The 27,367-nt window shown below is 36.1% G+C and overlaps 2 protein-coding genes across 4 annotated transcripts; one reads left to right on the top strand and one right to left on the bottom strand.

Annotated features, from left to right (window-relative positions):
• The first annotated feature begins 586 nt into the window (after window positions 1-586).
• LOC120082052 (RING-H2 finger protein ATL46-like) lies at window positions 587-2,673 on the top strand. The gene has a single exon (XM_039037271.1). The coding sequence runs from the start codon at window positions 1,334-1,336 to the stop codon at window positions 2,426-2,428; it is 1,095 nt and encodes a 364-aa protein (XP_038893199.1). The 5' UTR covers window positions 587-1,333; the 3' UTR covers window positions 2,429-2,673.
• Window positions 2,674-4,505: 1,832 nt separating this feature from the next.
• On the bottom strand, window positions 4,506-26,448 carry LOC120081456 (AP-1 complex subunit gamma-2). Of its 3 annotated transcripts, XM_039036335.1 has the most exons (20): window positions 26,307-26,448; window positions 25,864-26,132; window positions 24,425-24,727; window positions 24,128-24,269; window positions 23,557-23,730; window positions 22,776-22,955; window positions 22,094-22,248; window positions 20,864-20,954; window positions 20,191-20,354; window positions 19,378-19,432; window positions 18,211-18,333; window positions 17,967-18,065; window positions 10,817-10,944; window positions 7,952-8,056; window positions 7,557-7,813; window positions 6,626-6,871; window positions 6,354-6,529; window positions 5,622-5,726; window positions 5,155-5,279; window positions 4,506-5,078 (listed from the first exon to the last, which is right to left on the bottom strand). In XM_039036335.1, exons 2-19 carry the CDS (start codon window positions 25,893-25,895, stop codon window positions 5,184-5,186), a joined length of 2,631 nt encoding a protein of 876 aa, XP_038892263.1. In that variant the 5' UTR covers window positions 25,896-26,132; window positions 26,307-26,448; the 3' UTR covers window positions 4,506-5,078; window positions 5,155-5,183. The 3 variants fall into 3 exon arrangements, with proteins under 3 accessions (XP_038892263.1, XP_038892264.1, XP_038892265.1); XM_039036336.1 differs by lacking the exon at window positions 26,307-26,448 and having other exon boundaries at window positions 4,506-5,056; window positions 25,864-26,219; XM_039036337.1 differs by lacking the exon at window positions 26,307-26,448 and having other exon boundaries at window positions 17,967-18,062; window positions 25,864-26,217.
• Between the last annotated feature and the right edge of the window lie 919 nt (window positions 26,449-27,367).

The raw sequence follows: 27,367 nt of genomic DNA, 5'->3' as shown, positions 1-27,367 counted from the left end.
TTTATAGAAGTCTATTGCGGTCTATTGCTTAGTAATAGAAGTTTGTCGCAGTCTATCACTGATAAATAGTGACATTTTTTTATACTTAAAAATATTTCAGTAGGTTTATCAATTAAAACAATTACCTCAATTTAATTTTTTTTAATTTTTTTATAGTTTCATCTCTGGAACCGAAGCCATGGCCAAAGTTCAACCACGTGAACGCTACAACCTTAGTCACTCTGTTACTCGCTTCAGTCTTTGGCTTTGAATCTTCTATTCTCTCAACTATCTTTTTCATGACCCTATATACAATACAACAACTATGAGAGGTTACTGCTCGATATTTATATCGAAATTTTCGTAATATTAAGACATTAATACTTTCATCGACATCGATATTTTAAAGCTCGTTAATAATATAAGATGTTCAAGAAAGTTTAAAGACGAAACTATTTTTTTAAAAAAAGAAAATGTTTATTTAAAACCTTCACCTTGTTTGGAAACGATTCGAATTCTATTCTGATTCTTGGCGAATTGCTATTCCACACGCGAGCAGAATCCAAATTTAAACCGCGTCGGTGGATACCCAAAGCCATATCCCAAACAGGTGACTAAACACCGACCCATCCGTATCGTTTCTCCTTCTGGAAGCTGCTAACATTTTCACACCTGGGGCTTCGCCACTGAACCAAAACCATTTGATTTGATTTCTGTGCCAATTTTGGGCCATTACACTGAAGCCAACACCAAACTCATACTACGATACTCTTCTAAAACCTTCAATCAAACAATCCAATTCCCTTTCCCCAATAACCCATTCCCCCCCTTCTTCTTCACTCTTCTGTTTCCCATATCATTGTTCCAATGCTATGGCCTTGAGCCACCGCAATCGCTCTACAAATCAGGGTCTCTCTCGAAACTCCCAGAATCATTTGGCTCATACAGTTCCAGCTCCATTTCTAGTCGATTTCCCGATGACCCAGGTAGGTAAATTGCAAGGGTTCTTCATTTTTTGAAATAACAAGTTTCCCAGTTCCAATTTGACCATGGATTGAAGTTTAGGCGATTTGGGTAGTGAGAATTCTCTGTCTGTAGTCTAGCATTTTCATTCTTACTGTAATTTTGTAGTTCAGGGTTTTGATTTTTCATTACCCACATATGAATTGGCGTTCTTGTCAGTGCAATATATGTATAGCTTGTCAATTGTTGTTTGCCTCAACGCAAGAGGTGCTTTGGGTTAGATGAAAACGAGGCAGAAGACAACTGATATAAGAAGGCTATCGAGTAATTGGCTCAGTGTTGGATCGAAGGAAAAAAAGTGGTGGGGAAGTAATTATGTTGGTATTTTAAAATGTCATCTGTTCATCCTCAAACCAGAGATTTTCTGGTCAGTCCCTCAACTTCCCCTTTGCAGCCTTCTTCTTCTTCTTCATTAGCTTATAACAGTGACTACTTAAAACAAGAACCAATTCCACCCACTTCCTCTAGCAGTAAAATAAGCCCTGCAGTTCTTTTAGTTATTATTATTCTGGCTCTTTTCCTTTTCATATCTGGTCTTCTTCACTTGCTAGTGAGATTACTTGTAAAGCAACGTTCCTCGTCATCATCAATATCTGAATCCAATAGCAATAGATTCCCTGAAATGTCTGAATCATCTGCTTTTCAAAGACAGTTACAACAGCTCTTCCATCTTCATGATTCAGGTCTAGATCAAGCCTTTATAGATGCCCTCCCCGTTTTCCTTTACAAAGAGATAGTGGGTTTAAAAGAACCATTCGATTGTGCTGTATGTCTTTGTGAATTTTCAGAACTAGACAAGCTAAGATTGCTCCCTACTTGCAGTCATGCTTTTCACATTGATTGCATAGACACGTGGTTACTTTCTAATTCAACTTGCCCTCTTTGTAGAGGGACCCTTCATTCACCTGTGCTTGCCATTGAAAACCCTGTATATGGTTTTGAAGAGTCAGAAGAAACTGAAGTGTCTACAGAGGATGGAAGATTTGGCATTCCTACAGCTCATAAGGCTTCAGAGAGTGAAATTATTGGTGAAAGAAGAGTGTTTTCAATCAGACTTGGCAAATTTAGGAACTTGAATAATGGAGGATTGAGAGGGTTAGAGAAAGAAGAGGGAGAAACTAGCAGTAGCAGTTTGAGTGCAAGAAGATGCTATTCAATGGGGTCCTATCAGTATATTGTGGCTGATTCAGAGTTGCAAGTCGCATTACGTACGAGTAATCGCAACGGTGGGGGAAGTATGAGATTTGTTAAAGTAATAAGAGATTCACAAATTGGGAATTGTCCAATTGATGATGATGATGATGCTGACGGGAAGAAGATTAACATTGGAAGTAAAAACGAAAGCTTTTCTGTTTCAAAAATCTGGTTATGGTCCAAGAAGTCTCGACAGCCAAGTGGTTCAGACACCCATGTGCGAGCTAGTTAAGGTTCTGGGGTTGTGTCAGGGACAGTTAATCTTGAGATATGTTGAGTTGACGACCTTACTTAAGATCTGTTCTATAGGTTGTTCTTGAGTTCTAAAGATACGTTGAGTTGAGGTCTTCTTACTGTCTTTTTGTACTTTCTTCATGAGCTATCAACGACCTCATTTATTGGAAAACGATAATGAAATGAATCTTTAAGGTCTGAATTATCATTTGGTTATAGAATCACAGGCACATTTGCTTTCTATTCTATTATCTGTCAACAATGTTGAGCTTTTCTTTGGCAATTCATTTCATAATGTTTTCTGAGACAAAATCAAATAGTTTTTGAAGAATAGTAGAGGAAGATAAGGGCAATTGCTTTTTTCTTTATTATTGTAAGGTCCCATTAACATTAAATCTTAACTTATGATCAAGTATGGACAGGATTGGACATACAGATTGTTTTCACATATAATAAAGCCTAAAAGGTCATGTCATTACTTCTTGAGGGATACGATCCTCTTGAATTATAGGCAAAAGGTCAAATGATTTTGATTTTTTTTCCCTTCGATCTACCAACTACTTGTTTATGTGCAGGTCATAATAGGGAGGAAATTATCCAATATAACTGCTTCATACTATCTATTTGACGTGAATTCAAAATTTGCATGCTCTAAAATAAGTAATAACTATTAGATATAAATTTAAGTAACAGTATAATATTATCACTCACATTGGTCTCACCAAATAATCTTTCGAGAATTAATATTCACAACGAATTGACTAGGCTAGGTGAGAAATGAAAGGCAGGTGATGTACTAACCAGATAAATTATAGAGTGATTGTCTCGAAGTGGTTAAGTTATATTTTTACATCATGCTTTAATTAAAAAAGACGTGGTTTTTCCTGTTGATATAATGAATGAATTTCCCTTCATTTAGTGACTTTGAACCAACGAGTCTCCCGTGAGATGAAAATACCATATGAATTCTTCTAATAAATACCATAAATTTAGACGCACTGGAAACCTTGGAAAGAAGGTGAGGTCGGTTCTTTTCATGTTTTCATTTTAAAGAAAAATAATTGATGTTTTTACATAATTATTGCATATGAATTCATTCATATATCGTTTCATTTTCTGAATCATAATAAATCTCAATTACATATTATGTAACGTGTAACTAACATCAATACTACTCCCATCTCACAAGAAAATGTTTTATTTAATTATATACAAACTTGTTTTATGTCGAGTGTTGAAAGTTGTCACAGATGGACTCCAATAAAAACAACATAAAATAATAAAGCCACATTAGCAAATCATTGTATTATGTGGAAGAAAATTTCTGAAAGGCAAAATAAAGTGTCCTTTTGTTATCAAAATTAAAAAGCTTTTAGGTTATAAAAACAATGTTTGCCATGATCGAAGGCCACTTTTACCTTAGGAAAAACATAATAAATCAAAATCAAGTCTGTCATCAAATAACACAATCTAATTAAAATACAAGGACGATCAATCCGATTGCATTTTAAAATTACGTAGAATCCACCAACCGATATCGCTACTTTTATTGTTACGACATAAAAATTATAAACTTTTCACATTTACTATTACCATTACCATTTGATCATAAATGTTAACGAAAAAGATAACAGTAACAATAAACGTGACAAATTCATAATTTTGAATTAAAGTGATAAAAAACAATCCAATTACATTTACAATTGTGGCTCATTACAATTGACCTGTCAATAGAATTCTATTACGATTACACCAATTTTCATTACATATTGATAAGCATGACCCAAAATTTTAATTCTAGACATCATAATTTTGTATCAAAAAAGACACTTTTAAAAACGTCAAAAATCCATGCATGCACGCAAGGGAAGAAAAACAAATAAAAGGCAATATGTATGTTCAATCGCATCGTAGTTGGTATTTTCAATATCAATGTTAAACCTGCTACTTAAAATATATATATCCACAGATGGAGGGCAAATTCGAGACCTGACTCGGTGGGGAATTTCATTACAATATTTATTATAATCATAAATGGCCGCCTGATTGAGCTATTCTACCAAACAGAGTTGGTGTAAAGATATTTCTAAATTAATTAACTAATAATTCGAAACACATAAAGAATGATAGGGAGAAAGAAGAGGGAAAAAAGGGTCCAGAATTAGAGAATTACATTACATTCATAGTCCCCATCCACATTTCCTAGAAACTTACAAAAGGCAAGCATGGAAAGGAAAGGACAATAAAATATTATAAGCTTATCTTTCGATAAGGAAAGGAAGAATACTAAACAAATCGAATGGAATTCCCTTCTTTTAAGTGTTTGGCATATGTTCATTTACCTTGGTGACTGTGGTTGGTAAAAGATAACAACGCTAGACAGTAAAAACTACAAAACAAGTGGCAAGATGAAGTACCTTCCAATCTCCTTAATGAAACATACTTGAGCTTCCCCATCTCTTCATGCAAGACAAAATTTTTATGACCAAAATCCCCGTACAATAACTTGAAATAATGTACAAAACCACTCTGAAAATAGATTCAGAAACAAGAGAGATGGGGGTCCAGAGTGATGTCAATTGGATTTATAGAGACCCCAGGCAAGCAAAATCAGCCATCAATGGCGCTGCAAATCAAACCCCTTCAGACTGATGGATTGAAAAATAAGATTAGAAAATTAAAGCTACAAACAAAATGAAGATTGAATAGGGGCCAGTTTATTACCATTTTTACACTTTCTGGACCGTTCAACATCACAAATTACGAGGGAAATTACTGACTTGACCCTCCTCTAAAATATCTTTGTCATCCACCTTGTACGCTATCCTTAGGCGCATCACAAGATGTTTCTGAAAATAAGAATATTCTGAATTATCCAGTAGAGATATAACCGGAAGGAGAGCGAGAGCTAGCATCAAATTTTTGGGAAAGAAATTGGAAGTTGAATACGAAAATCCTAGAGTAATTTTATAAAACGCAGATAACTGTGCCACGGTTCTTTCATATCCTAAACATATCAGTATTCAATTAAACTTTTGATATTGATCGGCTTCCCCATAAAAGTTTTACCAAAGATTCTTTGTATAAAATAAATAAACAGATCCAGAAAAAATAATTCAACTGCAATGGAGAGCACTACAATTCTAAAAAGGATCCAAAACTGAATTTTGGAGGTTGCAAAAGAACGATACCTTTCCATGTTGGCTATTAGTCACCCTCAACTTCTGTGTGATAGACCCATTACCACTTCCAGGCAGAGTACCACCGCTAGCCGGATCTAAATGCAGTTGAAGGAACTGTTTGAAATCCCCATACAAATGTCAGAATTATTGGTTAAAGAAACATTAAAGAGATATAAGGTAAGCGCCTATATCATGCATGTGGATGTGACAACAACATCAAGCACATATGACAAGTCCACAAAAAAGGGGCAAAATATCATAGCTAGAGACTAGACATCCAAACCTATAAAATATAGTTCAAGAGGCATATGGGGCAAGATTCTATAAAATAAGGCGACTTCACAACCATAACCTTCCAAAAACTAAAAGCCATAAGGCAGGAAGAATACGACTAAGCACTTGAATTTTATAAAAAATTATATATACATGGGGGGGGAAAAGGCGAATTGAAGCCAATTTTCTGTTTTAAAAAGTAAGCATGTTTTTTAGCAATTTTTTTTCTTGTGCTTTCAACATTTTGAAATATTTTCCAAAATTCAAAAGTTCAGAAAACATATAGATTTCGAATTTACCCAGCATTTAAAAGATGATTTTAATTTATTAAAAAGAGAGCAAGACAATATGTGGGTGTTTAAAACACTTCATCTTTTAGAAAACAAAATAGTTATGAAAAACCTTAATTATCAACTAAAAAAGTAGCTGCATGATGAACTAGATTAGTCACTTGATACCAATATTTACCTTGGGAACTGCTGCCTGGAAAATAAAATTTGAATAGATATTAGGAGATAAATTTTTAAATGTGGCAAGGATCAACGTTGTCTGTGGGCTCCCAGCTGTCTTAGAGAAGTCAAAAGTTATTCTCAGTGATCCACTCTCATATGCAACTATAGATGGATAAACTGAACCATTCTCATCTGGGACAAAAAATGGAAAGCTATCAAAATCTTGACAAGATTCATGTCAACCAAAGAAATTCCAAGCAATTCCAAGTACCAATAACAAGTTTCCACCTGCGCTTGCCACGTTAGGGGCCAATCCACCCAACAAATCAATTGTAGGAGCAGATACAGCAGCAGGAGACTTGCTTGTTGAAAGAGAAGAAAGAGAGGAGAGTCCATCCAATTGAGAAATAGGTGATTTTTCTTGATTGGAAAATATGTCAGTTGCAGATGCAGTACTATGTATAGGTGGTGTTGTTCCAATAGACAAAAGATCCAATAGAACATCAGTTCCACTTTTTGGAGCCTGATTGCTTCCTGAAAATATTGGAAGGTTCCAAACAACCAATATAGGTTAACATTCGGTCCATCCATAAAGAAAATATTGACAAAGTTTTCGAACATTCAAATAAAAGTTCTTCCTGATACGAGGATAGTAGTAAAACATGTTCAATATTTCACAAATAAAAATACAACACCATTTGAGTGATAGGAAAGTTCGTTGATTATATAAAATTAAGGCCTCACAGTCGAGTTGACAGTCTCTAATCACATGGAGACCAACTATTACTAGCAAGCAATCCCAAGTCATACAAAGAAAAAACTACCGAAATTGACTCTTGAGAACTGATAGTTGTTGCTTGCTATTCACCACTGAATATATCTTCTTGAGAATTCCCAAACCTCAAATCAGTTCCTTTAAACATCTTTCTTTCTTTTAATATATCAACGAACAGTTGTTCATGGTTGAAAACAAACATGTACATGTACAGTTTTAGTAGTTAATGTCCACTCAATATCCAACCAAATAACAGTTATTTGCGCTGGAAAATAATAGATCAAAGAAGGATCAACTAGCTATTCTCAAATATATGTATACAGATATAAACAAAACAAATTTATAGAGTTTGTAGGTCCTAAAACGAATGTTAAATGAAGGAAAACATAAATAGCCGCTTGATGCAAAGTAAAATAGATATACGTAAATGCTTTCAAGACTAACCAGATTGCTCTGGAGCTGCGGACAAATCAAGCCCAAGAAGATCCTGAATAAAATCGCTACCAGAAGAGCTAGGCACAGGAACATCATCTGAACTTAAGTCAAGTAAATCAACGAGAGGAGCAGCAGATTTGGAAACTCCATTTGGAAGGTTAATTGCAGTCCCATTGGAAGTCGACACTGATGCTGGAATAGTACCAGCCCTTTTCCCAATGAACGTTGCCTCATCCAAAACTGGCATTCTTTCGACCAACACAGACCTGAAGATGTGCGTCCATCAGCTCTGTAATATTTAATGAAGCTCTAATATCGGTGCATAAAGTTAAATTTTTCCCTTCGATGAAATTTAGAAATTTCATTTAAATAGGGGACAGAATGAACACCACGCTAATACATACCTCATATTCTGATGACTTGCAATGATGGAATTGAATTCGATGGATCTTTGCTGCAATTCAAGCACAAGGCTTCCTTTATATTGAACAATTAAATGGTTGATCCTCCTGCAAATAGTGGTCCAAAGATTTCAATTAAAATCACGAAAGAAATAGCAGAAGATTTGTAAAACTGCCTCAATAAACAAATAAATGACGCAAAATATTGATTGCCAGATTAATGTAATTTTGTTATATATTTATGTAAGTCTTAACTTGAAGAGTCAGAAGAGAAATTTCTCGTATAACGTAGTAAATTTGAAATTTTAAGGATCGTTGTTCTCTAAGCCACTCTTTGTAATAGATGTTGTTCTTTAGTGTATTCTTATTATATTCTTCATGGCTTCTTATCTTACAATACTGTACATTTTTATGTCTTACAAGTATTACTTTGCTTTTAATTAACAAATAGATTTGAAAACTGACAAAATTTGGGAAAATCTTTTATACATATAGACACACGCGCACTCACATGTATATGAAAGAAACAACCTTTCATTGAGAATATCCTGACACGTGAAATATAGTTTTTGTATGGTTAGCAGTTAATGGGAGGAGGATTAGCTGTTATAACTTTATTCAGCATAAGCCCAAATGGATTTGCCTAAACTCTCGATGGTATATTCAGAAGACCGAAGGGGGTTATGGCCATTGAAAGATGTACGGTGAAGTTGTTTCAGTACTGTGAAGGAGGATTAAGTACTGAAAACCACTAATGCATCAGCAAAGCAAGCTCCTGTCAGAAATCATGCCAGTGTGGAAAATGGGGGTGTGGACATTGAAATCCAATAAGAGGAACCATCTTCCAAGGCTAAATAATCGCCCAGCACCTTCTTCAATGTAATAAAAGAGATTCCCAAAGAATGATAATACCACTGAAGAACCTTGGGATTCAATGAACACCCAACTCCTCTTACATTCCACTACAATCATAGTTGATGAAGAAAAAATATATTTTTTGCTCTGCTATACTGATCTAATCATTAAGCAGGAGTTTTCTTGGTCGGCTTGCATTTGGGGATATGCATAATACAAAGCCAAGACTGCAAACATGGTCAGTAAGCTACCCTATGGATATATCTGAGAAAGCATCTCTCCTTTAATTCCTGAAGAGAAAATTAAAGGCCTCAACTTTCTTTTGAAGCTCAGATTGTTGAGCTGGAGATTACTACTGAAAGTTGAAACATGCTTAGGGGACCCATCATCTAAGAGAACTAGGTCTTTTAAAGAGTCATGGTATGGCCAATTTTGGGATAGGAATTCTCAAGCCAGACTGACCACAACTGACTTTTCAGCTAAAATTATTCCTATTCCGCTGAATAATTAGCTTACAATGTTGTAAAAAAAATGCTCAAGAAGCCTAATCAAACGTTTTTGAAGCTGCTCTACTTATGGCTCAAATAGTAGGGTTTTTAGAGGAGTAGAAAGGGACCTTAGTGAGGTTTGGTCCTTTGTTCATTTCGACTTCGAAGAGAAAAAGACCTTTGTAACTATTCAATAGGTGTGATTTTACTTAGTTCGAGTTGGAGTCCTTTGTGTAGAAGGAGTTCCCCCTTTTCCGTGGACTAGTTTTTTTATATGTCCTTGTATCCTTTCATTTTTTCTCAATGAAAGTTGTTGATTTTGTTGATTCACAATATATATACTTTTTTCATGGCTTTCATTGAGAAAAATAAAAGAATGTTCAAGGACAAAAAAAATACAAGTCTCCAAAAGGAGTCCTCAACAACCTACAAGAAAAGACTCCAATCCAAAAGTATAAGACCAAACTGATAACTACAAAATGTCCCATAAATGAACGTCCATAAAGAACCATTAAACCTCACTACCTCTGACGCATCATCCAAAGGCCTCTCAACCCCTCTAAAAACTGTATCATTCCAGCATATACACCCACACAATAGCAAAGGAACAAGCTCGCCTCAACACCCTTTTTCAGAATTTTCAGGTGAGAAATTTGGGGAGAGGGAGCACCAAAATTTTTAGACTCTTTCTACTTTTGGTAGATTTATGGATTTCTATATCTTCCATGCTTTTGATGCAAATGGATATACCATTTTTCATATTATAGTCTGTCTTCTTTGATTTTTAAAGGGAGAACTTTCTTATAATTCTTGGGGTTCTCAACCCCGTCTATTTCATTTATCAAAGTATTTCTCTCTAAATAAAAGTTTAAAAAATAAATAAACAAATAAAACCACAACCCTCTTCCCCTGCACAATATGTTTTGATACTGTTCTTCTTTAGATTGGGGTGTTTTGTTTAATCGTCATATAGGCAAAGGGACCCCTCACCTTCGATGACCGCTGTTACTTTTGCTCCTGAAAATATTAATAGACTTTGGAGAGATACTCTTCAAACCAAGTGGCTAATGTACTTGTGCAAGGAAAGGAGCGGATGATGAGGTACAAGTTACAAAAGATACCGTTCATCCAAAGATATTAAATGTCTTGTAACCAACGGGCAGTGAGAATTGGAGAAATAAAATTGATGGATAATTGTATTAGGTAGCACTTTTATGGATAATAATTAAGTGTATAGCAACATTTTTAATAATTGCAATATAGCAAAATCTATCAGTGATCGCTGATAGACTCCTACCAATGATATAGTCTATCATTGATAGAGACCCCTACTAGTGATATGGTCTATCACTAATAGATTTCGAAAGCAAAATCTAAATTTTGCATGTCTGCAAATTCTTTTACATTGTGTCTACAAATACTTTGGGTCAAATTGCTATATTTGCAACTGCTCCTAAATCGATGAACAAACATTATGAGGAAATTTCATATTGCCAAAAAGATGGTGGCACTGGCAATCACATACTCTGAACATGATGGTAAACGAGAAGAGAGCTTCAGCAAAGCAATCATGGCCATTGATTTGGTGGTAAGATCTGAGTCATGGCGTTTAATAGCAGTTTCCGCAACATCCACAGCATCAGATTCTGTTACCTGTAAAGAGATTTAGAATGGTTTCAGAAAAGAAATTACACAACAAAAAAGAAAGCACATTACGATAGAACTTCCAACTAAAAAGCGATATGAGCTGAATTATTGGACTGATGTAGATCCAAAGAAAAAAGATTAGGTGATCCATGACCACATTTTTTTAGAAAAAGAAGGTGATTCATGACCACATAATGATAGAACTTGCAACTAAGATATGAGCTGAATTATTGGATTGGCGTCGATCCAGAGAAAAAAGATTAGGTGATTCATGACCACCATATATCAATATAAGGAAAGATAGAGAAACAAAAATAAATAAATAATCTAATGGAGTTTGTTATACTAATAACGATTAGCATATTTTTTCTGGAAATGATCCACATTAGCAGTTGAATTAGCAAGTAACGACAATAAAAGTACAGATGAATTTGTTGGGACTTGGTTTTTTGTATGCCTTGTATATTCTTCATTTCTCTCAATGAAAAGTGAGGGTTCTTACCCAAAAAAAAAATTGATAATAATAAAAGTACAGAAGACAACAAAGATATGGAAAGTGAAATTTGAATTTTTTCCACCAAACCAAAATAAATGTACCATACATATCCAGCATTATCAAATAAATTTCAAAAGATATTTATTAAATTTTACAAAATTTTGTTACAAGCTTCCCAGTTCCTGGGCAGAACTTAAACCAAGGTTTTTTATTAGAAAAATGTGAAAGGTATCATTTATTATTACTCAAAGAAACAATATAATATCGCCTACAATCACAGTTCTCGATCTTAGGTGATCGATCCCTCTCCTACCACTCGCTCTCGAGAAGTTTACTCTCAGACTTCCCTACCTTTCTCCTATGCTCCTCCCACAATATAAACCTCACTCCTCCCACCACAATCCTTGTGGACTCCTTTCAATACAACTAACTCTCACCCCTACCCTCTCTTATTCTTTCTAACATATATATGTACAATTGGGGGCCCAACATTACTTCCTGCATCCAAAATCACCTTGTCCTCGAGGTGAAAATCAGGGAATTGCTGCTGAAAATCGTCAAATACTCCCCAAGTAGCTTCATGTTGTGGCAAGCCCTCCCAACCAATCAATATTTCCCAGGGCACTCTAGAAGGATTTTTGTGATAACCAAAAATCTCTTCTGGTTTGGTAAGATCAGATTGAACTTCTTGCCATGGCCCCATAGCCTTCTTCAATTGGGAAACATGAAACACGGGATGAATGTTTGCCCTAGCAGGCAACAACAATCGATAAGCCAATGTTCCTACACAATCCACAATCTGGTATGGCCCAAAATATTTGGGAGACAATTTCTCATTCCGTCGGCCAGCTACCAAGGTCTGACGATACGAACAAAGCTTCAAATAGACGTGATCCCCAACAGCAAATTCAACCTCCCTCCTCCTCCTCCTATCAGCAAACTTTTTCATCCGACTTTGAGCAGCTGCCAAATGATCCTTCAAAACACACATTACATCCCTTTCTCGTAGTTGCTGATCTAGACTAGAATTAGAGGTAGCCTTCTCTCCATAGTAGATCAAAGCTAGAGGTTGTCAACCATACACAGCTTGAAATGGCGTAATTCCAATGGAAATGTGAAACGTGGTATTATACCAATATTCTACTTAGTGCAACCAAGCATGTCACTGTTTAGGTCGATCCCCCATAGAAACATCGAAGATAGACCTCCACACTCTTATTCACGACCTCCTCCGATTGGAGATGATAAGTTGTGCTTCGGTTTAATTGCGTCCCTGCCAGCCTAAACAATTCTTGCCAAAAATTACTCAAAAAGTCTCTGTCCTGATCAGAGACAATGGATTTAGGATAGCCATGTAGACGAACTACCTCTTTAACAAACACATCCGCTATCACCTTAGCCGAAAAAGGATGCTTAACACCAACGAAATGACTTATTTAGATAAGTGGTCCACCACAACCAAGATAGCATCATAACCCTGTGATTTGGGCAACCCTTCGATGAAATCCATTGAAATGTCCTCCCAAATAGCATTGGGGATAACCAAAGGCAACAACCACCTCGTTGGAGATACGGCCAAAGCCTTATTTCGTTGACAAACAGAGCACTCTTCAACATACTTCTTCACATCATTCTTCATTCTCTCCCAATACAATTCCCCTACTAAGCGCTTGTAAGTGCGCAAAAAACCCGAGTGCCCCCCAAACAACGTATCATGGTATGTGTGCAAGATGGTAGGAATCAATGTGGAAGTCTTAGAAAGCATAATTCTTCCTTTGAACCTCAACACACCTTGCTGCACCGAAAAACGAGGGACACTATCTTCATCAGCGAGCAATTGTTGTACCACAGCCTGCAACTTAGGATCATTTTTCACCCCGATATCTAACAGCATAAGAACGGTCAAATTAGCTAATTCCACCTCCTCCGGCCTTCTAGACAAAGCATCAGCTGCCTTATTCTCCACCCCCGAATGATAGAATACTTCAAAATCATACCCAAGCAATTTGGATAACCATTTTTTATGTTGGGGTTGTACCATGCACTGCTCCAACATATACTTAAGAGAACGTTGATTTGCAATAACCACAAACTTCTGCCCCAACAAATATGGATGCCATTACTGAACTGCCATACAACAACCATCAATTCTCTCTCATAAACTGGCTTGTTGCGATCCCTGGTAGACAAAGTATGGCTAAAGTAAGCAATCAGTCTCCTCTATTGCATCAATACAGCCCCCAAACCAAAACCAAAAGCATCGGGTTCCACCTCAAAGGGCTTATTGAAACCGGGTAAAGAAAGAACTGGCAATGCTACCATAACATTTTTTAATTTCTCAAATGCCTCTTGAGCAGTGCCTCAGACCAATCAAAAGCTCTTTTTTTAACAATTGTATTAATGGCGCTGCTATGCTCCCATAATTTTGCACAAAACATTAATAGTGTCCAGTGAGTCCCAGAAAATCCCTCACTTCCCTAATGCAAGTGGGCATTGACCATTCAAGCATAGCTCCAACTTTTCCCGGATTTGCTTCCACCCCCTTACTGGAAATTAAATGCCCCAAATACTCAATCTTCCCTCTCATAAACTGGCATTTATTCCTGTTAGCATAGAACTCATTTTCACGTAGAACGACTAACACACAATCAAGATGCTTCACGTGCTCCTCCAAGTCTTTACTATACACCAAGATATCATCAAAAAATACTAGCACAAATTTTCTCAGATACGGTTTAAATATCTGGTTCATCAATGCTTGGAAGGTTGATGGAGCATTAGTTAAACCAAAGGGCATGACTAAAAATTCATAATAACCTTCGTGCGTGCGAAATGCAGTTTTCTCCACATCATTTGGGTTCATGGCCGAATCCTTGTGAATCCTGATTTTAGGTCGATCTTAGAAAACAATTTTGCCCATTCAGCTCATCAAAATAGCTCTTCAACAACTGGTATCAAAAACTTGTCCAGAATAGTCACACTATTTAAAGCTCCGTATCACACAAAAAAACCTCCATCCCCCATCCTTCTTCACCAAGATGTCATCAAAAAATACTAGCACAAATTTTCTCAGATACGGGTTTAAAATATCTGGTTCATCAATGCTTGGAAGGTTGAATATGAGCATTAGTTAAACCAAAGGGCATGACTAAAAATTCATAATAACCTTCGTGCGTGCGAAATGCAGTTTTCTCCACATCATTTGGGTTCATCCGAATCTTGTGATATCCTGATTTTAGGTCGATCTTAGAAAACCAATTTGCCCCATTCAGCTCATCAAATAGCTCTTCAACAACTGGTATCGAAAACTTGTCCAGAATAGTCACACTATTTAAAGCTCGGTAGTCAACACAAAACCTCCATCCTCCATCCTTCTCTTTGACCAATAAGACTGGACTAGAATAGAGGTTGGAACTGGGCTGAATAATTCCTGAAGCTAACATTTCTGCAGCTAGCTTTTCTATTTCACTCTTCTGATAATGTGATAACGATATGGCCTCACATTCACAGGAGAAACCCCTGTTTTCAAATGAATGTAATGCTCCACTTCCCTCCTTGGAGGTAAATCTCCTGGCCAATCAAAGACATTATCATACTTCAAAATGACTTCAGTCAATGCTTCCTTCAGATTAAAAACATCTTCAATGCCATAGAATGCTTCCAGAGTTTCGACCCTCTCCAAAGCACGACATTCTACCAAAAATCCCTGGTCTCCCCCATCCCAGGTCTTCATCATCCTTTTCAAACTGACTTGCATTTTCTTCAGGCTTGGATCACCCTTCAAAACCATCAGCTTTCCCCCTTGCATAAATTTCATGGTTAAGTTCTCCATTCAACTTCAGTCACGCCCAACGTGTGTAACCACTGCATCCCCAAGACCATATCCACCCCTCCTAATTCCAGAGGCAAAAACTCAACAATTGCTAACTCCCCTATCTTCAACCCTACTCCTTTACACGCTCCTTTCCCCCTGACTGTCGTTCCTAATCCCAAAATTACTCCGTAATGAGTCGTGTCATCAACTTGTAGCTTCAATTCCTCCACCAAACGTTGAGTGATGAAATTGTGAGTAGCAACACAATCTATTAGTACAATTACGCCTCGATTCAATACTTCCCCACGCACCTTCATAGTTCTCGGGTTAGATAACCCAACCACTAAATTCATCGATAATTCCATAGCATTCTCAATCGTCACTGCCTATAATTCCACTGGCTCAAACTCTTCTTTCGCATCCTTGATATTTCCAGGTCTTCCACATTATCCTGCACTAGCAGAACCCCCAACTCGCGCTGCTCCTTGACCTTACATTGATGCCCCACCCTGTATCGTTTGTCACAGCGAAAACATAACCCTTTTTTCCCTCCATAAACAAAATTCCGCATCCAATAAATGCTTTGCCGGACCTTCGCGTTTTCCCCCAGTTGTCGTTACTCCCCGAAGAGTAATCATTCTCATTGGAACAGTTTCTGAAGACTTAGTCGCTTCCTTCGTAGACGCGAGGCTTTCGATCTTAGGAATTTCTTTCTGATTTAAGTTTTTTTGAACATCAATCCTTCCCGTAGTCGTTTCTGCACGAGTAAGTTCCCTATTCTCCACGTGTTGGGCCACTTTCATCATGCTTACAAGCCCAACAGGCTCCCAACACTCGACCTCAGCCCTTACCAATGGTTTCAGCCCATTCATAAAAGTGTTTTCCAAAATTTCATCTGGTAAATGTGGTAATGGCGCCACTAATTTATCAAAAAAAAAATTATATTCTTCTACAGTATTCTCCTGTTTAATTGCTAAAAATTAGCCACATACGTACCTTGACAAGGAGATCGGAATCGTTAGAGGAGACGCATCTTCAAATTCTTCCAATCGGAAAATGGCTCACGCTCTTCCTTTGCACAATACCAATCCAGTACAGATTCAAAGCTTATTACAGCAACAATCAGCTTCTCCGCCTCGGTAAGTTTATGAATCTGGAAATACCTCTCTGCCCGGATTAACCACGCGTCAGGATTTGTTCCATTAAACACCGGCATCTCCACCTTCTTGAACTTGTTCGTTCTATTCCGACATCTCCACTTCCAGTCTTCATCGCTTCATTTGGTTCCATTACTTCTATACCTTCGACCTCCTTTGCTTTCCGATTACCACCAGTACTTCCTTCCTTCGAATTCATCCCCGTCGTGGTCCGGAATTGCGAAATCTCCTCTAGTAAATTCGCTAATAAATTTTGTGTCTCCTCTAAAGATCACTGCTGCAAATCAACTTGGATATTCAATTGCTCTACACTTTTCGTCAACGACTTCATTGATTCCTCCATCACTTGTAATTTCTAAATTTCAACTCTCATTTTTTAGACCTCCACATCGACTACATCGATCTTCTCCTCCATCCTCTTCTGCGCCATTTTTCCAACTTTTCCAAGGTGAAGCTCTGATACCAATATGAAAGGTATCGTTTATTATTACTCAAAGAAACGGTACAATATCGCCTACAATCACAGTCCTTGATCTCATCTCATCTCCTACTCTCAGGCTTCCCTACCTTTCTCCTACGCTCCTCCCACAATATAAACCTCACTCCTCCCCCCAACCCTTGTGGACCCCACTCTCAACTCCTGTCGATACAACTAACTCTCTCTCGTGGTCCCCACAAACACACTTCCCTGCCCTCTCTTATTCTAACATATGTACGTACAATTGGGGGCCTAACAGAATGATCATCAAATATAATTACTATTTTAAAGTCCCAAACCTACTTTTGATATAAGAAACACTTGTATGAAAAGTAACATTTTACTTAGCTGGAATCTCAAGTGGGCTTGTTTTTTTTGTATGCTCTTGAATTCTTTCATTTTTTTTCTCAATGAAAGCATTTTAAATTTTATTAAAAAAATAATAATAATAATAAAAGGTGAAAATGCACAAATTGCAAAGAAGGTTTCGCAATACAGCCCTAAGCCCAAGAAGTTAAAAATAAATAAAAACTCAGGCATGGTAGAAGACAAAACTTCAACAAAAATTAAAATGAACTGTGATTAGTGTGTATAGGAGTTGTTTTGTAATTTAGATTCAAGTTTTGTGTGTGCGCACGTGTGTTAGTTTAGTTACTTTGTTAGAAATTAGTTCCTTAATTATATCAGATGTCCCTGAAGAAACAGTGATGAGTTCCTTATTTAGTAGGCTACAATCTTCTAAATAATAATAATTAAAAAATATAAATAAATAAAACCCTTTTTTGTTAAGAGTTTGTACTGCATCTTTAATGAAAACCTTTTTTCATATGCAAATTACAAAGAGAATTATTTAAAGAGAAAAACTTAGGCTACAGTCATCTATTGTGCAACCCTTATGGCATCCAATAAAAAGTTGTCATATGGCAGTTTGTTTATATTTTTAAAAATTGATTAAAAAATTGCCTTTTTTGTGTATAAAGAATTGGGGAGTACGAGATTGGGTATAGCCTAATCATTGGACCCATCATAGAAAAGAAAGTTATCAAAAAAGAAAACAGAAAAGAGCAAGGAAAGAGTACTTACAACTATGGGATCCTCTATATCAAGCATTCCAATATTATTGACCAACATGTCGCCATATTCACCAATGCACCAAACTGCCACTCGAACAAGACTTTCCTGCTTAACATGTTAGCATTGGCATAAAGGCGGCCACTTATATACTTGGTGTGAGGGATGGGTATGCGCGTGTGGGGGTGGTGGTGTTGGAGAGGGAGGTGGGGGGAAAAGATTTCTTGTTTACTAATCAAAAGAGAACTACTAATACCTGCTCACTAGATATCTGAAATGCTCTGTACAAGGCCCTTACAGTATACCCATGGAGGTCAGATGCATTGCTGATCACGACAATGAGGGCATGCCATACTTCATCTTTTACAAAGTTTCCAGCCTACTATGCAATGCAGAAGTATCAGAGTTTTTATCAAAGGGAATACGTATCTTGATGGCAGGTTCATAGGATGTCATAGCTCTTTGGATCAATGAAAATTGATTGGATTCACGGAGAAAAATTAAAAAACAAAGATAATGATAAATGAAGAGAACACTCAAAAAAGGAGTTGGCATTGAATGATAAGAAACAAGGCACTCAATAAATATAAGATCATCAAGAACATCTAAAATTGATGGCAATTTGAAATTTGTGATATGCAAATATGACACCACATTATTACAGGGAAAAACGCACCCAACTTATTTACCGGAATTGTGCCTAAGAATTGTGATATGTTCATTCAGCAAACTAAAAACAGAAAATTAAAGCACCCGTTTGGTAATCATTTTGTTTTTAGCTTTTAAAATTTAAGCCTAAAACCACTCATTCCACCTCTAAATTTCTCGCTTTTTTATCTAGTTTTAACCAATGCTATCAAAAATCAAGCCAAAATTTGGAAACTAAAAAAAGAAGTTTTTGAAACCTTGTTTTTATTTTTGGAATTTGGCTAAGAATACAACTATTATACTTAAGTAAGTTGCAAATTATGGTTAGAAATTGAGAGAAAATAGGTTTAAATTTCAAAAACCAAAACAAAAAAACGAAATGATTACAAAACAGGGCCTAAAAAACCTTGAATATCTAAGGCTCCATTTGGTAACCATTTCATTTTTTGTTTTTGGTTTTTGAAAATTAAGCCTATATCCTCTCATTTTCTACCATGGTTTGCATCTTTTTTAAGTACAAGAGTTGAAATTTTAGCCAAATTCCAAAACCAATAACAAGTTTTTAAAAATGACTTTTTTTAGTTTTCAAAATTTGACTTGGTCTTTAAAAACATAGATAAAAAGTAGGTTAGAAAGAAAGAATTTAGAGGTGGAAAGAGTGTTTATAGGCTTAATGTTCAAAAACTAAAAACCAAAAACCAAATGGTTACCAAACGGGACTAAGGAAGACAATTTAAAGACTATGAAGATAAACAGATAAGAATTCGAATTATACCTCAGAGAGAACCTTTAGCATCTGATCAATGTACCATATTTTCTCTGGGGAGTACCTGAATCACGAGGATAAGTGTTAATTAGAACATCATTCTACCAAGCTGTCTATTTTTTTCTGTATAATAGAGAAAGTTAACTTTCAATTAGTCCTAAATCCTTGCACACTCGGCTGTCCCAAATTAAAAGGCAAATGGAAAAGGAAGACAAAACTTTATTTTATTAGTAAAAAATTTGAAAACTTAAAAATACCAAATTTTGGGATATTAGTTGAGTAAATATCAAAATTTTGATTAAAACTTCGCAATCCACTTAGAACCAAGTCACTTCATTTTGGCTTAACTTGCTATCACATTTGACCTCTAAGAATGCAATTGCAGATGTTTCCACGTGATATCAGAAAATGATGACTCATTTTAGACATTATAAGAAACCCTTAACTTCCAATTTTATGAAGATTGAAAATTGAAATATAAAAAAGGAAGGTGAAACCTCCCACCAACTTCAATGGAGTAATCAGGATTTTGGATCTGATAAAATATAGGAGCGATCACAAAACAAACATATGCAAGAAGCTTGAAATACTAAAGTATCCCAAATTTCAATAGCTAATTACCCGCATTACAATGGATCCACCTATTTCTTTCCAACCACAATTCTCAGAATATTTAACACTGAATTATTAAAACCTACTTGCAAGGAGAGAGAAGAGAGCGTCACAATAAACAAAGGAATGTAAACTTGTTCCTTTCATTTTTACTCAAACTTGACGAGAAAAAAGCAGAGAATCAGAAAGAACGTGAATTTAATAGCTCACTTTGCAACAATTGAGCAAATTTTTGCAGTAAGATCTCCCTTAAATTCTTGATCAGCAACTTCAAGGTATTCAATAAGCTCTTTGGTCAGAGGCTTGACGTTGCTCTCATTCACTAGAAGGTAAACAAGTTCAAGAGCCCTTTTCCGGATTGAAGCATCTGAATCCTGAGACAAAACAAAATTAAAATATTTTGAAACATGCCCAATCGACTGGTTTCTCCACAAATTTGCACAAGAATTATTCAAGAAGGCTATAAGCATTTACATGTTAATCCAAAATTTTCTACGTTACCTCAACCACAACCTGTGCCAAACTTTGCCTTAGTCTATTTCCAGTAACATGCACAATTCATTCAAAGAATTGCTATAATTTGTCATTCTCAAAAAGTTTTCAAGTAAATACTCAAAAGAATGGGAAAAAAAAATAAAGAAGATAGGGGGAAAAAACACGTGTGAATCTGTGACTATATGCCAAACTCCCATCACTTCAGTTATAGCTAGTTAAGAATTTATGAATGAGCAATTTCCTGTGCAATCAGAGAATGATAGGAAGAGTGGTCTATATTCATTCATAGTTCACAGGAGGAAAAAGGATTTAACAAAGAAGGAATATTTCAAACATGGAAAGTTAAAAAATAATAGTAATAAATGAAGGAACAAGAAATACAAAGTACCTTTACACATTCCAAGATAGTTGTCCGATGTCTCTGCACAGCTTGACCATCTACGGTGATAGCCTTCATAAGCATGTTCAATGCTACATATCTAAGATACATTCAAAAAGCAAGATGTTGATTAGTGTAACCAAGGAACTATAAGAAGCTTTATACTAAGCTGATATTGGAGAATAGTTGGTTGTTAACAATTACAAATTAAGTCTAGAAACGCATTCAATGTACAGTTAGCCCACTAGCAAACATTAGAAATGCCCTAATTTCATAACCTCCATTTCAATCAGTTATATCCATAGTGACATACCAAAACCTCTTGTTAACAACAATTACATTTTGATTAAGTTGAGTTCATGTGCAATGGCAATAGGATCAGCATCACCATACCAACAAAAACTGCTTAATAGTATGCTAACAAATTTATGGTTCGGGAACTTGAAAATATAACAAAAAACTGCGAGAACTAAATCATCTACCAAAAGGTGATCCTGCAATATTAAACAAGTCATCAGCTAAGAAGAAACTATTTGATTATAATCCTCCCTCAGTGTTCAATTCAAGATAATGGACAAATAGAGGTCCTTAAAAAATATTTATGTTACTAGAAGAAGAAACAACCAAATACATGATTCGTTGCAGTTGATGTGTTTGTTTAAAAGCCCAAATATTGCATTTTGAGCTAGTAAACTTGCAATGGATTTTTCATATACTGGTTGTGGAACTTTTTTCTTCTTGAAAGGAAATAGTACCCAACTGGTTATGGAACTTTTATTGCAGTTGACGTGGAATTGTTTCTTTTCCAAAAAAAAATGCAGTTGATGTGGAACTCAATAGGAGGAAGCAGATAAAAATTGCTTGGGGTAACCTGTTTAATCACTGATGTGGAGAATTGGTGGAAGGGAAATTACAGAATCTTTAGTAACAAGAAAACAAAAATAAAAAATGTGAGGAAATGATAGACAAATCTAGATTCAGTGCTTCTCTTTAGTGCTCCATTGCAATTTCTTTTTGATACTTCACCCGTTCATTAGTAACTCAAATTGCTTTTTTATAAGCTCCGCAGGGTTTCATACTTAAGCTTTTCACCAAATCAATAAAAGGTTCTCATACTACATTGTATGCAGAAGTAACCAAAAGATCACTTCCCCGATTTCATACACTATATGCAATAGAATTCTCGTGAAATAACTTAATACGCAATAAACAAGAATACTCAAGTTTTATTAAAAGTACCTGATATTGTTATCACGATTAGACAAGAATCTTCCCAAGATATTGATAGCAAGTACACGTAAGCCACCACTATCTTCTATACTCATAATAGTTTCAACACATTCATATAGAATAGCATTCCCTGCATTTTTGTTTGATTCAGTTTTCGTTGCCACCTAAGAAAAAACACGTCAAATTAAAACATGAAACAGAGAGGAGAAAGGTTATCAAGTAAAAGTCACTTCAAATCAGTGGTGGGCAGACATCAGTACGAACCAAAATAAAGTAGCCAGCTATGACGTGGACAAAACAAACAAAACCGGGTGACATTTTAGCAAAGAAACAAGGTTTGACTCGCCATTGCAATTTTATGCCAAAGTCAAATTATAAAGCTACGAAGCAAAAAGGCAGAGTTTCTCTCCCACATGATACGAAAAAAATGCAATAAAATCGACCTGTGTATGACCTAAGTAAGATGATATGCTGGCTACCTCTAATAAGAGCATAAATCTTGAAACTTTGCCCGATGCTTCTCCCAAAAGATAAAGGACACTCGGAATTAGAAATAAAAATAGACAGTTGGCTGTAGGTCAGTAAAAAGACATCTGGGAAGTCTATTTTCTACAGTAGAATGGCCTGCAAAATACTTGAAAATAATATGATACTGTCATATAGACTGCATTGGTAACTGGCTAAAATTTACCTGTGCAAGTATATCATTCATGCAGTCACTAGCATCTACATCTCCCTGGCCCAAGACACGCAAAAATTTAAGCATCCGGATGTGGAGAAATGGATCTGTTATTCCAGCAATATCATACTCAGGGGCATATGGACTGTTAACCAAATCCTTTAGTGTCTTGACTATGGCCTCCGTTGACTTCTGTACGGAGGTAAAATACAATTCCTCAGTTAGAAACAAAGACCAAGACCTATAGCTCCATCATTTCAATGTGATGTGAACCATTGTAGTACACCAAAAAAACCCATCTTAAAAAATGCTACATTAGTAAACCTTTTAAGTTTTATATAAGCTACTGCTTACATTTGAAAAAGAAAGTGATAAGAAACAGTGCTTACATTTAAAACATAGAGCATAAGAAACAGTAATAATAGTTACAGTGTTAGAATTCATGGAGTATTGCAATTCCTTTAACCTATATGCCATGATCAACGAGTTGGGATTTTCTTTTCTGATAGAATTAATTAAAATGGATGCTGATTGACTAAAAAGTTCAGAAGAGAGATCAAAATTTGTTGGCTGCAGCTGGTGTAGCATAAATGAGGCACAGTGAAATGAAACGTAATACACAATTCAACACCACATCCAACAGTGCAAAGAAATACACAAACTAGTAAATGTCATCCAGCAAGAACAAAATACATCAGCTGTCTCAGCATTGTCAATCACCAAGAGCAGAAGGACATGATGAACAGTTCATGCAGCAACAAACGTGTGAACCAATAAAGACGCGGTAATATACCTTCCGAAAATATTCAAGGGCTTCTGGACTGTGTTTGCAAAGCTCTGTACACAGTTGAATTCCTGTTATCATAACCCCATGGTGCTTTTCTTTCAGTAAGGAGGCAGCAGGGTTAACAAAGTTTTCTGCAAGGTCTGGTACTTTCCTTATAATCCTAATTGAACACAATGCTGCCTGCACCCGCAATCAGGTGCTCTCGAGTTACAAGAATAGAACAGATAAACAGAAAGAATAAAACATTTATAGTATTTGAGAAAATCCCAAAAATAAATTTTTTTCCCTAGTTTACTTTATGAATGACAACATAGGCAGCAGAGGTGATAAAAGAAAACAATACAACAAGTTCAAAAGATACACCAAATCAAGTCTATTTCATCAATATGGAAGACATATTTTCCAAAAGAACTATTCCAACAAATAACCAAAAAGTCATCACGCATGAATTACTATAACAAAATAACTTTTATCCTCAAAAAGTGAAAGTGAAGATTGAACGCATTACAATTCACCCTATTTTCTAATCAGAGAATTTCTAATTAAAACATTGTAGTCTACTTCTTGCAATACTCACTTTCTTCCTAATGTTTGGATCTCGAAACTGTAACAGTCTTTCAACTTCTGGTGCAAGATCACGAGCCATTTCAGCTGAACAAATATTTCCTAATGCACAAAGAGCAAGTCCTACGATATACTGGTTTGAGTGGTTGAGATCTCTGAGAGCAATTAAGGTAAACGCAAAATCTTATAATATTCCGTCTTAAACGTTTATGCAGATAATATAACTCAAATAGTTCTCGGAAAAATGAACCTCCAAGGAAAATGATCAAGATTTAGGGTTAATAGTGTGAAAATAATGAAGAATGGATACTGTTTTAATGAGTTTGTGACCAACATCAGAACTTCTTGTCTTTCATCTAGAAGTAACATGAGGCCAAGATACCCAATTCTTTTTTCCGGGAAGCCAGCAGATGCAATCAACTTCAAGCATTCCATTTGACCAAAGTGCGTGGGATAACCAAGCATGTGAATGAACATGAGCTTCGCAAGGTTTCGATGCCTATAGTCATGATCATTCTCATCAATGGCAGCTCGAATAGCAGCACACTCTTTTCGAATTACGGCTCGTTCCTCGGCTGCCGTTTTGCAAGCACGAATGGCCCGAATCATGTCCCTGTATTAAAGCATCAAGTTATGACATATGATAAAGTTAGCCTTTGGCTAAAGAGGCCTATAAAAGATAACAATGCAACAGATGTGTCAGCCATTTAATAAATTTCCTAATCTTTTTTTTCTTTTTTTTCTTTTTTTTTTTTTTTTAAGAAACCAAACTTTATGTCATTTACTAATTACAGACCAATAGGTGAAGCTCATTATAAGAACATAAAGAAAGCGGAAATATAAATTAATTAATTAATTAATTAATTAAATAAAAAAACAAACAGATCTTTAATTAAGAAATTAAAGTAACTCTATCTGCATAGTGTATCGTAAGTGCACAATTAAAACCTTGTGGTGCAACATGAAGACGCACAAAAAATTCTTATATTTGACAAATATGTCAAAAGCTTAAAGGACTGCTAATTCCATAAAATTTCTCATGAAATCCACGCATCAGGCCGGATCAAATACTTAAAACTCTTCATCCCTTTCCGAGACTTGGATCAGAAGAACACCTCGTTGCTTTTTTTATATGAAAGAACTCTCGTTGATAATTGTGCATGGAATTTACACTCTGCGTCAAATCTAATAAATATTTTTATTGCAAACTGGCAAAAAGACTACCGAAAGGGCTATACAGAAGTGTGGCATATCGTTATGATGGTAACAAATATTCATTAATAGATGCACTACGAGAACTAATAGACCGAAAATCTGCTAGGTACATAACCACTGTGGGAGTGATAATTCAAAGAACACGCTTCACTGCTTATGCATAACTGCCCTCGTGTTCGAATAACTAACTCAGTACTCCCCCCCTAAATCCAGCCCGCTTTAAACTTATTGACTGAGGCCACAAATTGAACCCAAGAAGCATGGCACTGCTGTTGGAAAACCCAACCTAAGCACTCGTTACCAATTCCTAACAAGAGAAAATGCAGCTTCAGCCGCAAAATTCCAAGTCAATAAACAGAAACAGTAACACACTCAAAAGTCCTTTGTCAGGAATTGCCTAATTACGCAAGAATTCCATTCTGAAAACCACAAGAAAGCCGGAAATGGTGCAAAAACAACAGGTGGAACAAATAAGAATAAGTATAGTAGAAAAGTGATCTGCGAAAATGAGTACAGTAAGGTTGGGAAGCTGACCTGAGACGCGTCCCGGAGGAGAAGGGATTCATGATTGAGTCTTGGTGAAAGCTCCAAAAGAGGTGAACAAGATCGGAATGAATACAAGGAGCAGGGGCGTAATTAAGCAAAGATTATACAGCGATTTGAATATTGTGAAGAAGAAATACGAGATCCGAGCGAGTTTCCGGAGAGATCTGGGATGGGAAGTAAAGAGAGTTTGGATCTGAAGATATGTTGAAGCTTGTGTCGGACTCCTCCTTCCCCACTTCTGATGAATGCGCCTAGCTCTTCGACGTTGTGATCAAAACTTAGAACATCAAAATTTAAAAATATATATATAGGAAAATAATAAAAACATATAAGAAATGAATGGGAATGAACTGAAAAAAATACAAGGAAGTGGAGAAATAATTTTTTTCCGTTTTTTTTTTTCTTTTTTGAGGAGTTTTCATTAACATTACCGGCGTGGTGGGTTAACTGGATCACAGGCGATCCTGAGTGGATGAATCTGGCACCAGTCTTGGCTCTAGAATGTGTTATCATGCGCTTCGTCGAACCAATCGGTACAACACCAACTTCTACCGTAACTAAACGATGCAGTTTGGATAACATTTGCAATGCCCTCGCTCTGTCTCTTCAACTATTTCCAACTAGGAGGTGTACATAGTCCGGGTTGAATCGAGTTGGAAGATTTTTGTAACCAACCAAAAATTTGGATGAGCTAATAATGAACACTATTAGTTTTTTTGGAGAGTCCAACTCAACCCAGCCCGAGTTGGGTCAGTTTTTTTTTTTTTTTTTTTACTGTTTTTTACTTTTATATATTGGGTCGGGTTGGGTCGGATCAACTCGACCTTGAAATGGGTAACCCTTGACCCAACCCGAATTTAATATTTTTTAACATTTTTAACCCAACCCAACCCAAAATAAAATCTAACCAAATCCAACCCTTGCGGTTTAGGTTGGGTAGTCCGGGTTGGTCGGGTTACTAGGTTTTTTGAATACCCCTATTTCCAACCTTTATTGTAATTTATATTTAAAAAGTACAATTATTTGTTAATAACTTAGCATCCTTTTGATACAAGAAATAAGGTTCACTATTTCCAACTATATATATATAATGTAAGTAAGGTTGAACTTTATTTATTTGTATAGCAAGAAAATTGATAGATTTGCAATGGAACAAGTTTATGGAAATATGAAACTGGATCATGACCAAGACAAGATCATGACAAACCAAGGGAGGGCCCAACTCGAGTCCACCTTTGGCATGCTCCCAAGCTCAAGAACACCACATAGGTTCTGATCAGGTTACCAGATAACCGAATTCCGAAAGGGAATAAGGAAAGACCTTGGTCTACCTCATTTGTAAATACATCCTTAAAACTTCATATAAGGTAACTTGAATCTTACTCTCAAACTTCATAGCTTTCACATTCTTTAATTATATGACTTAAGCATCAACGTGTGTGGCAAGCACAACACTGATGTGTAGGTTTTCTCTTTTTCATGTCATATTCTT

This window comes from Benincasa hispida, chromosome 7 (genome assembly GCF_009727055.1).
Source record: "Benincasa hispida cultivar B227 chromosome 7, ASM972705v1, whole genome shotgun sequence".
In the NCBI taxonomy this organism is placed as follows: Eukaryota; Viridiplantae; Streptophyta; class Magnoliopsida; order Cucurbitales; family Cucurbitaceae; genus Benincasa; species Benincasa hispida.
Note: the sequence above shows the minus strand (reverse complement) of the source record. Positions and strands in the feature narration are given on the sequence as shown.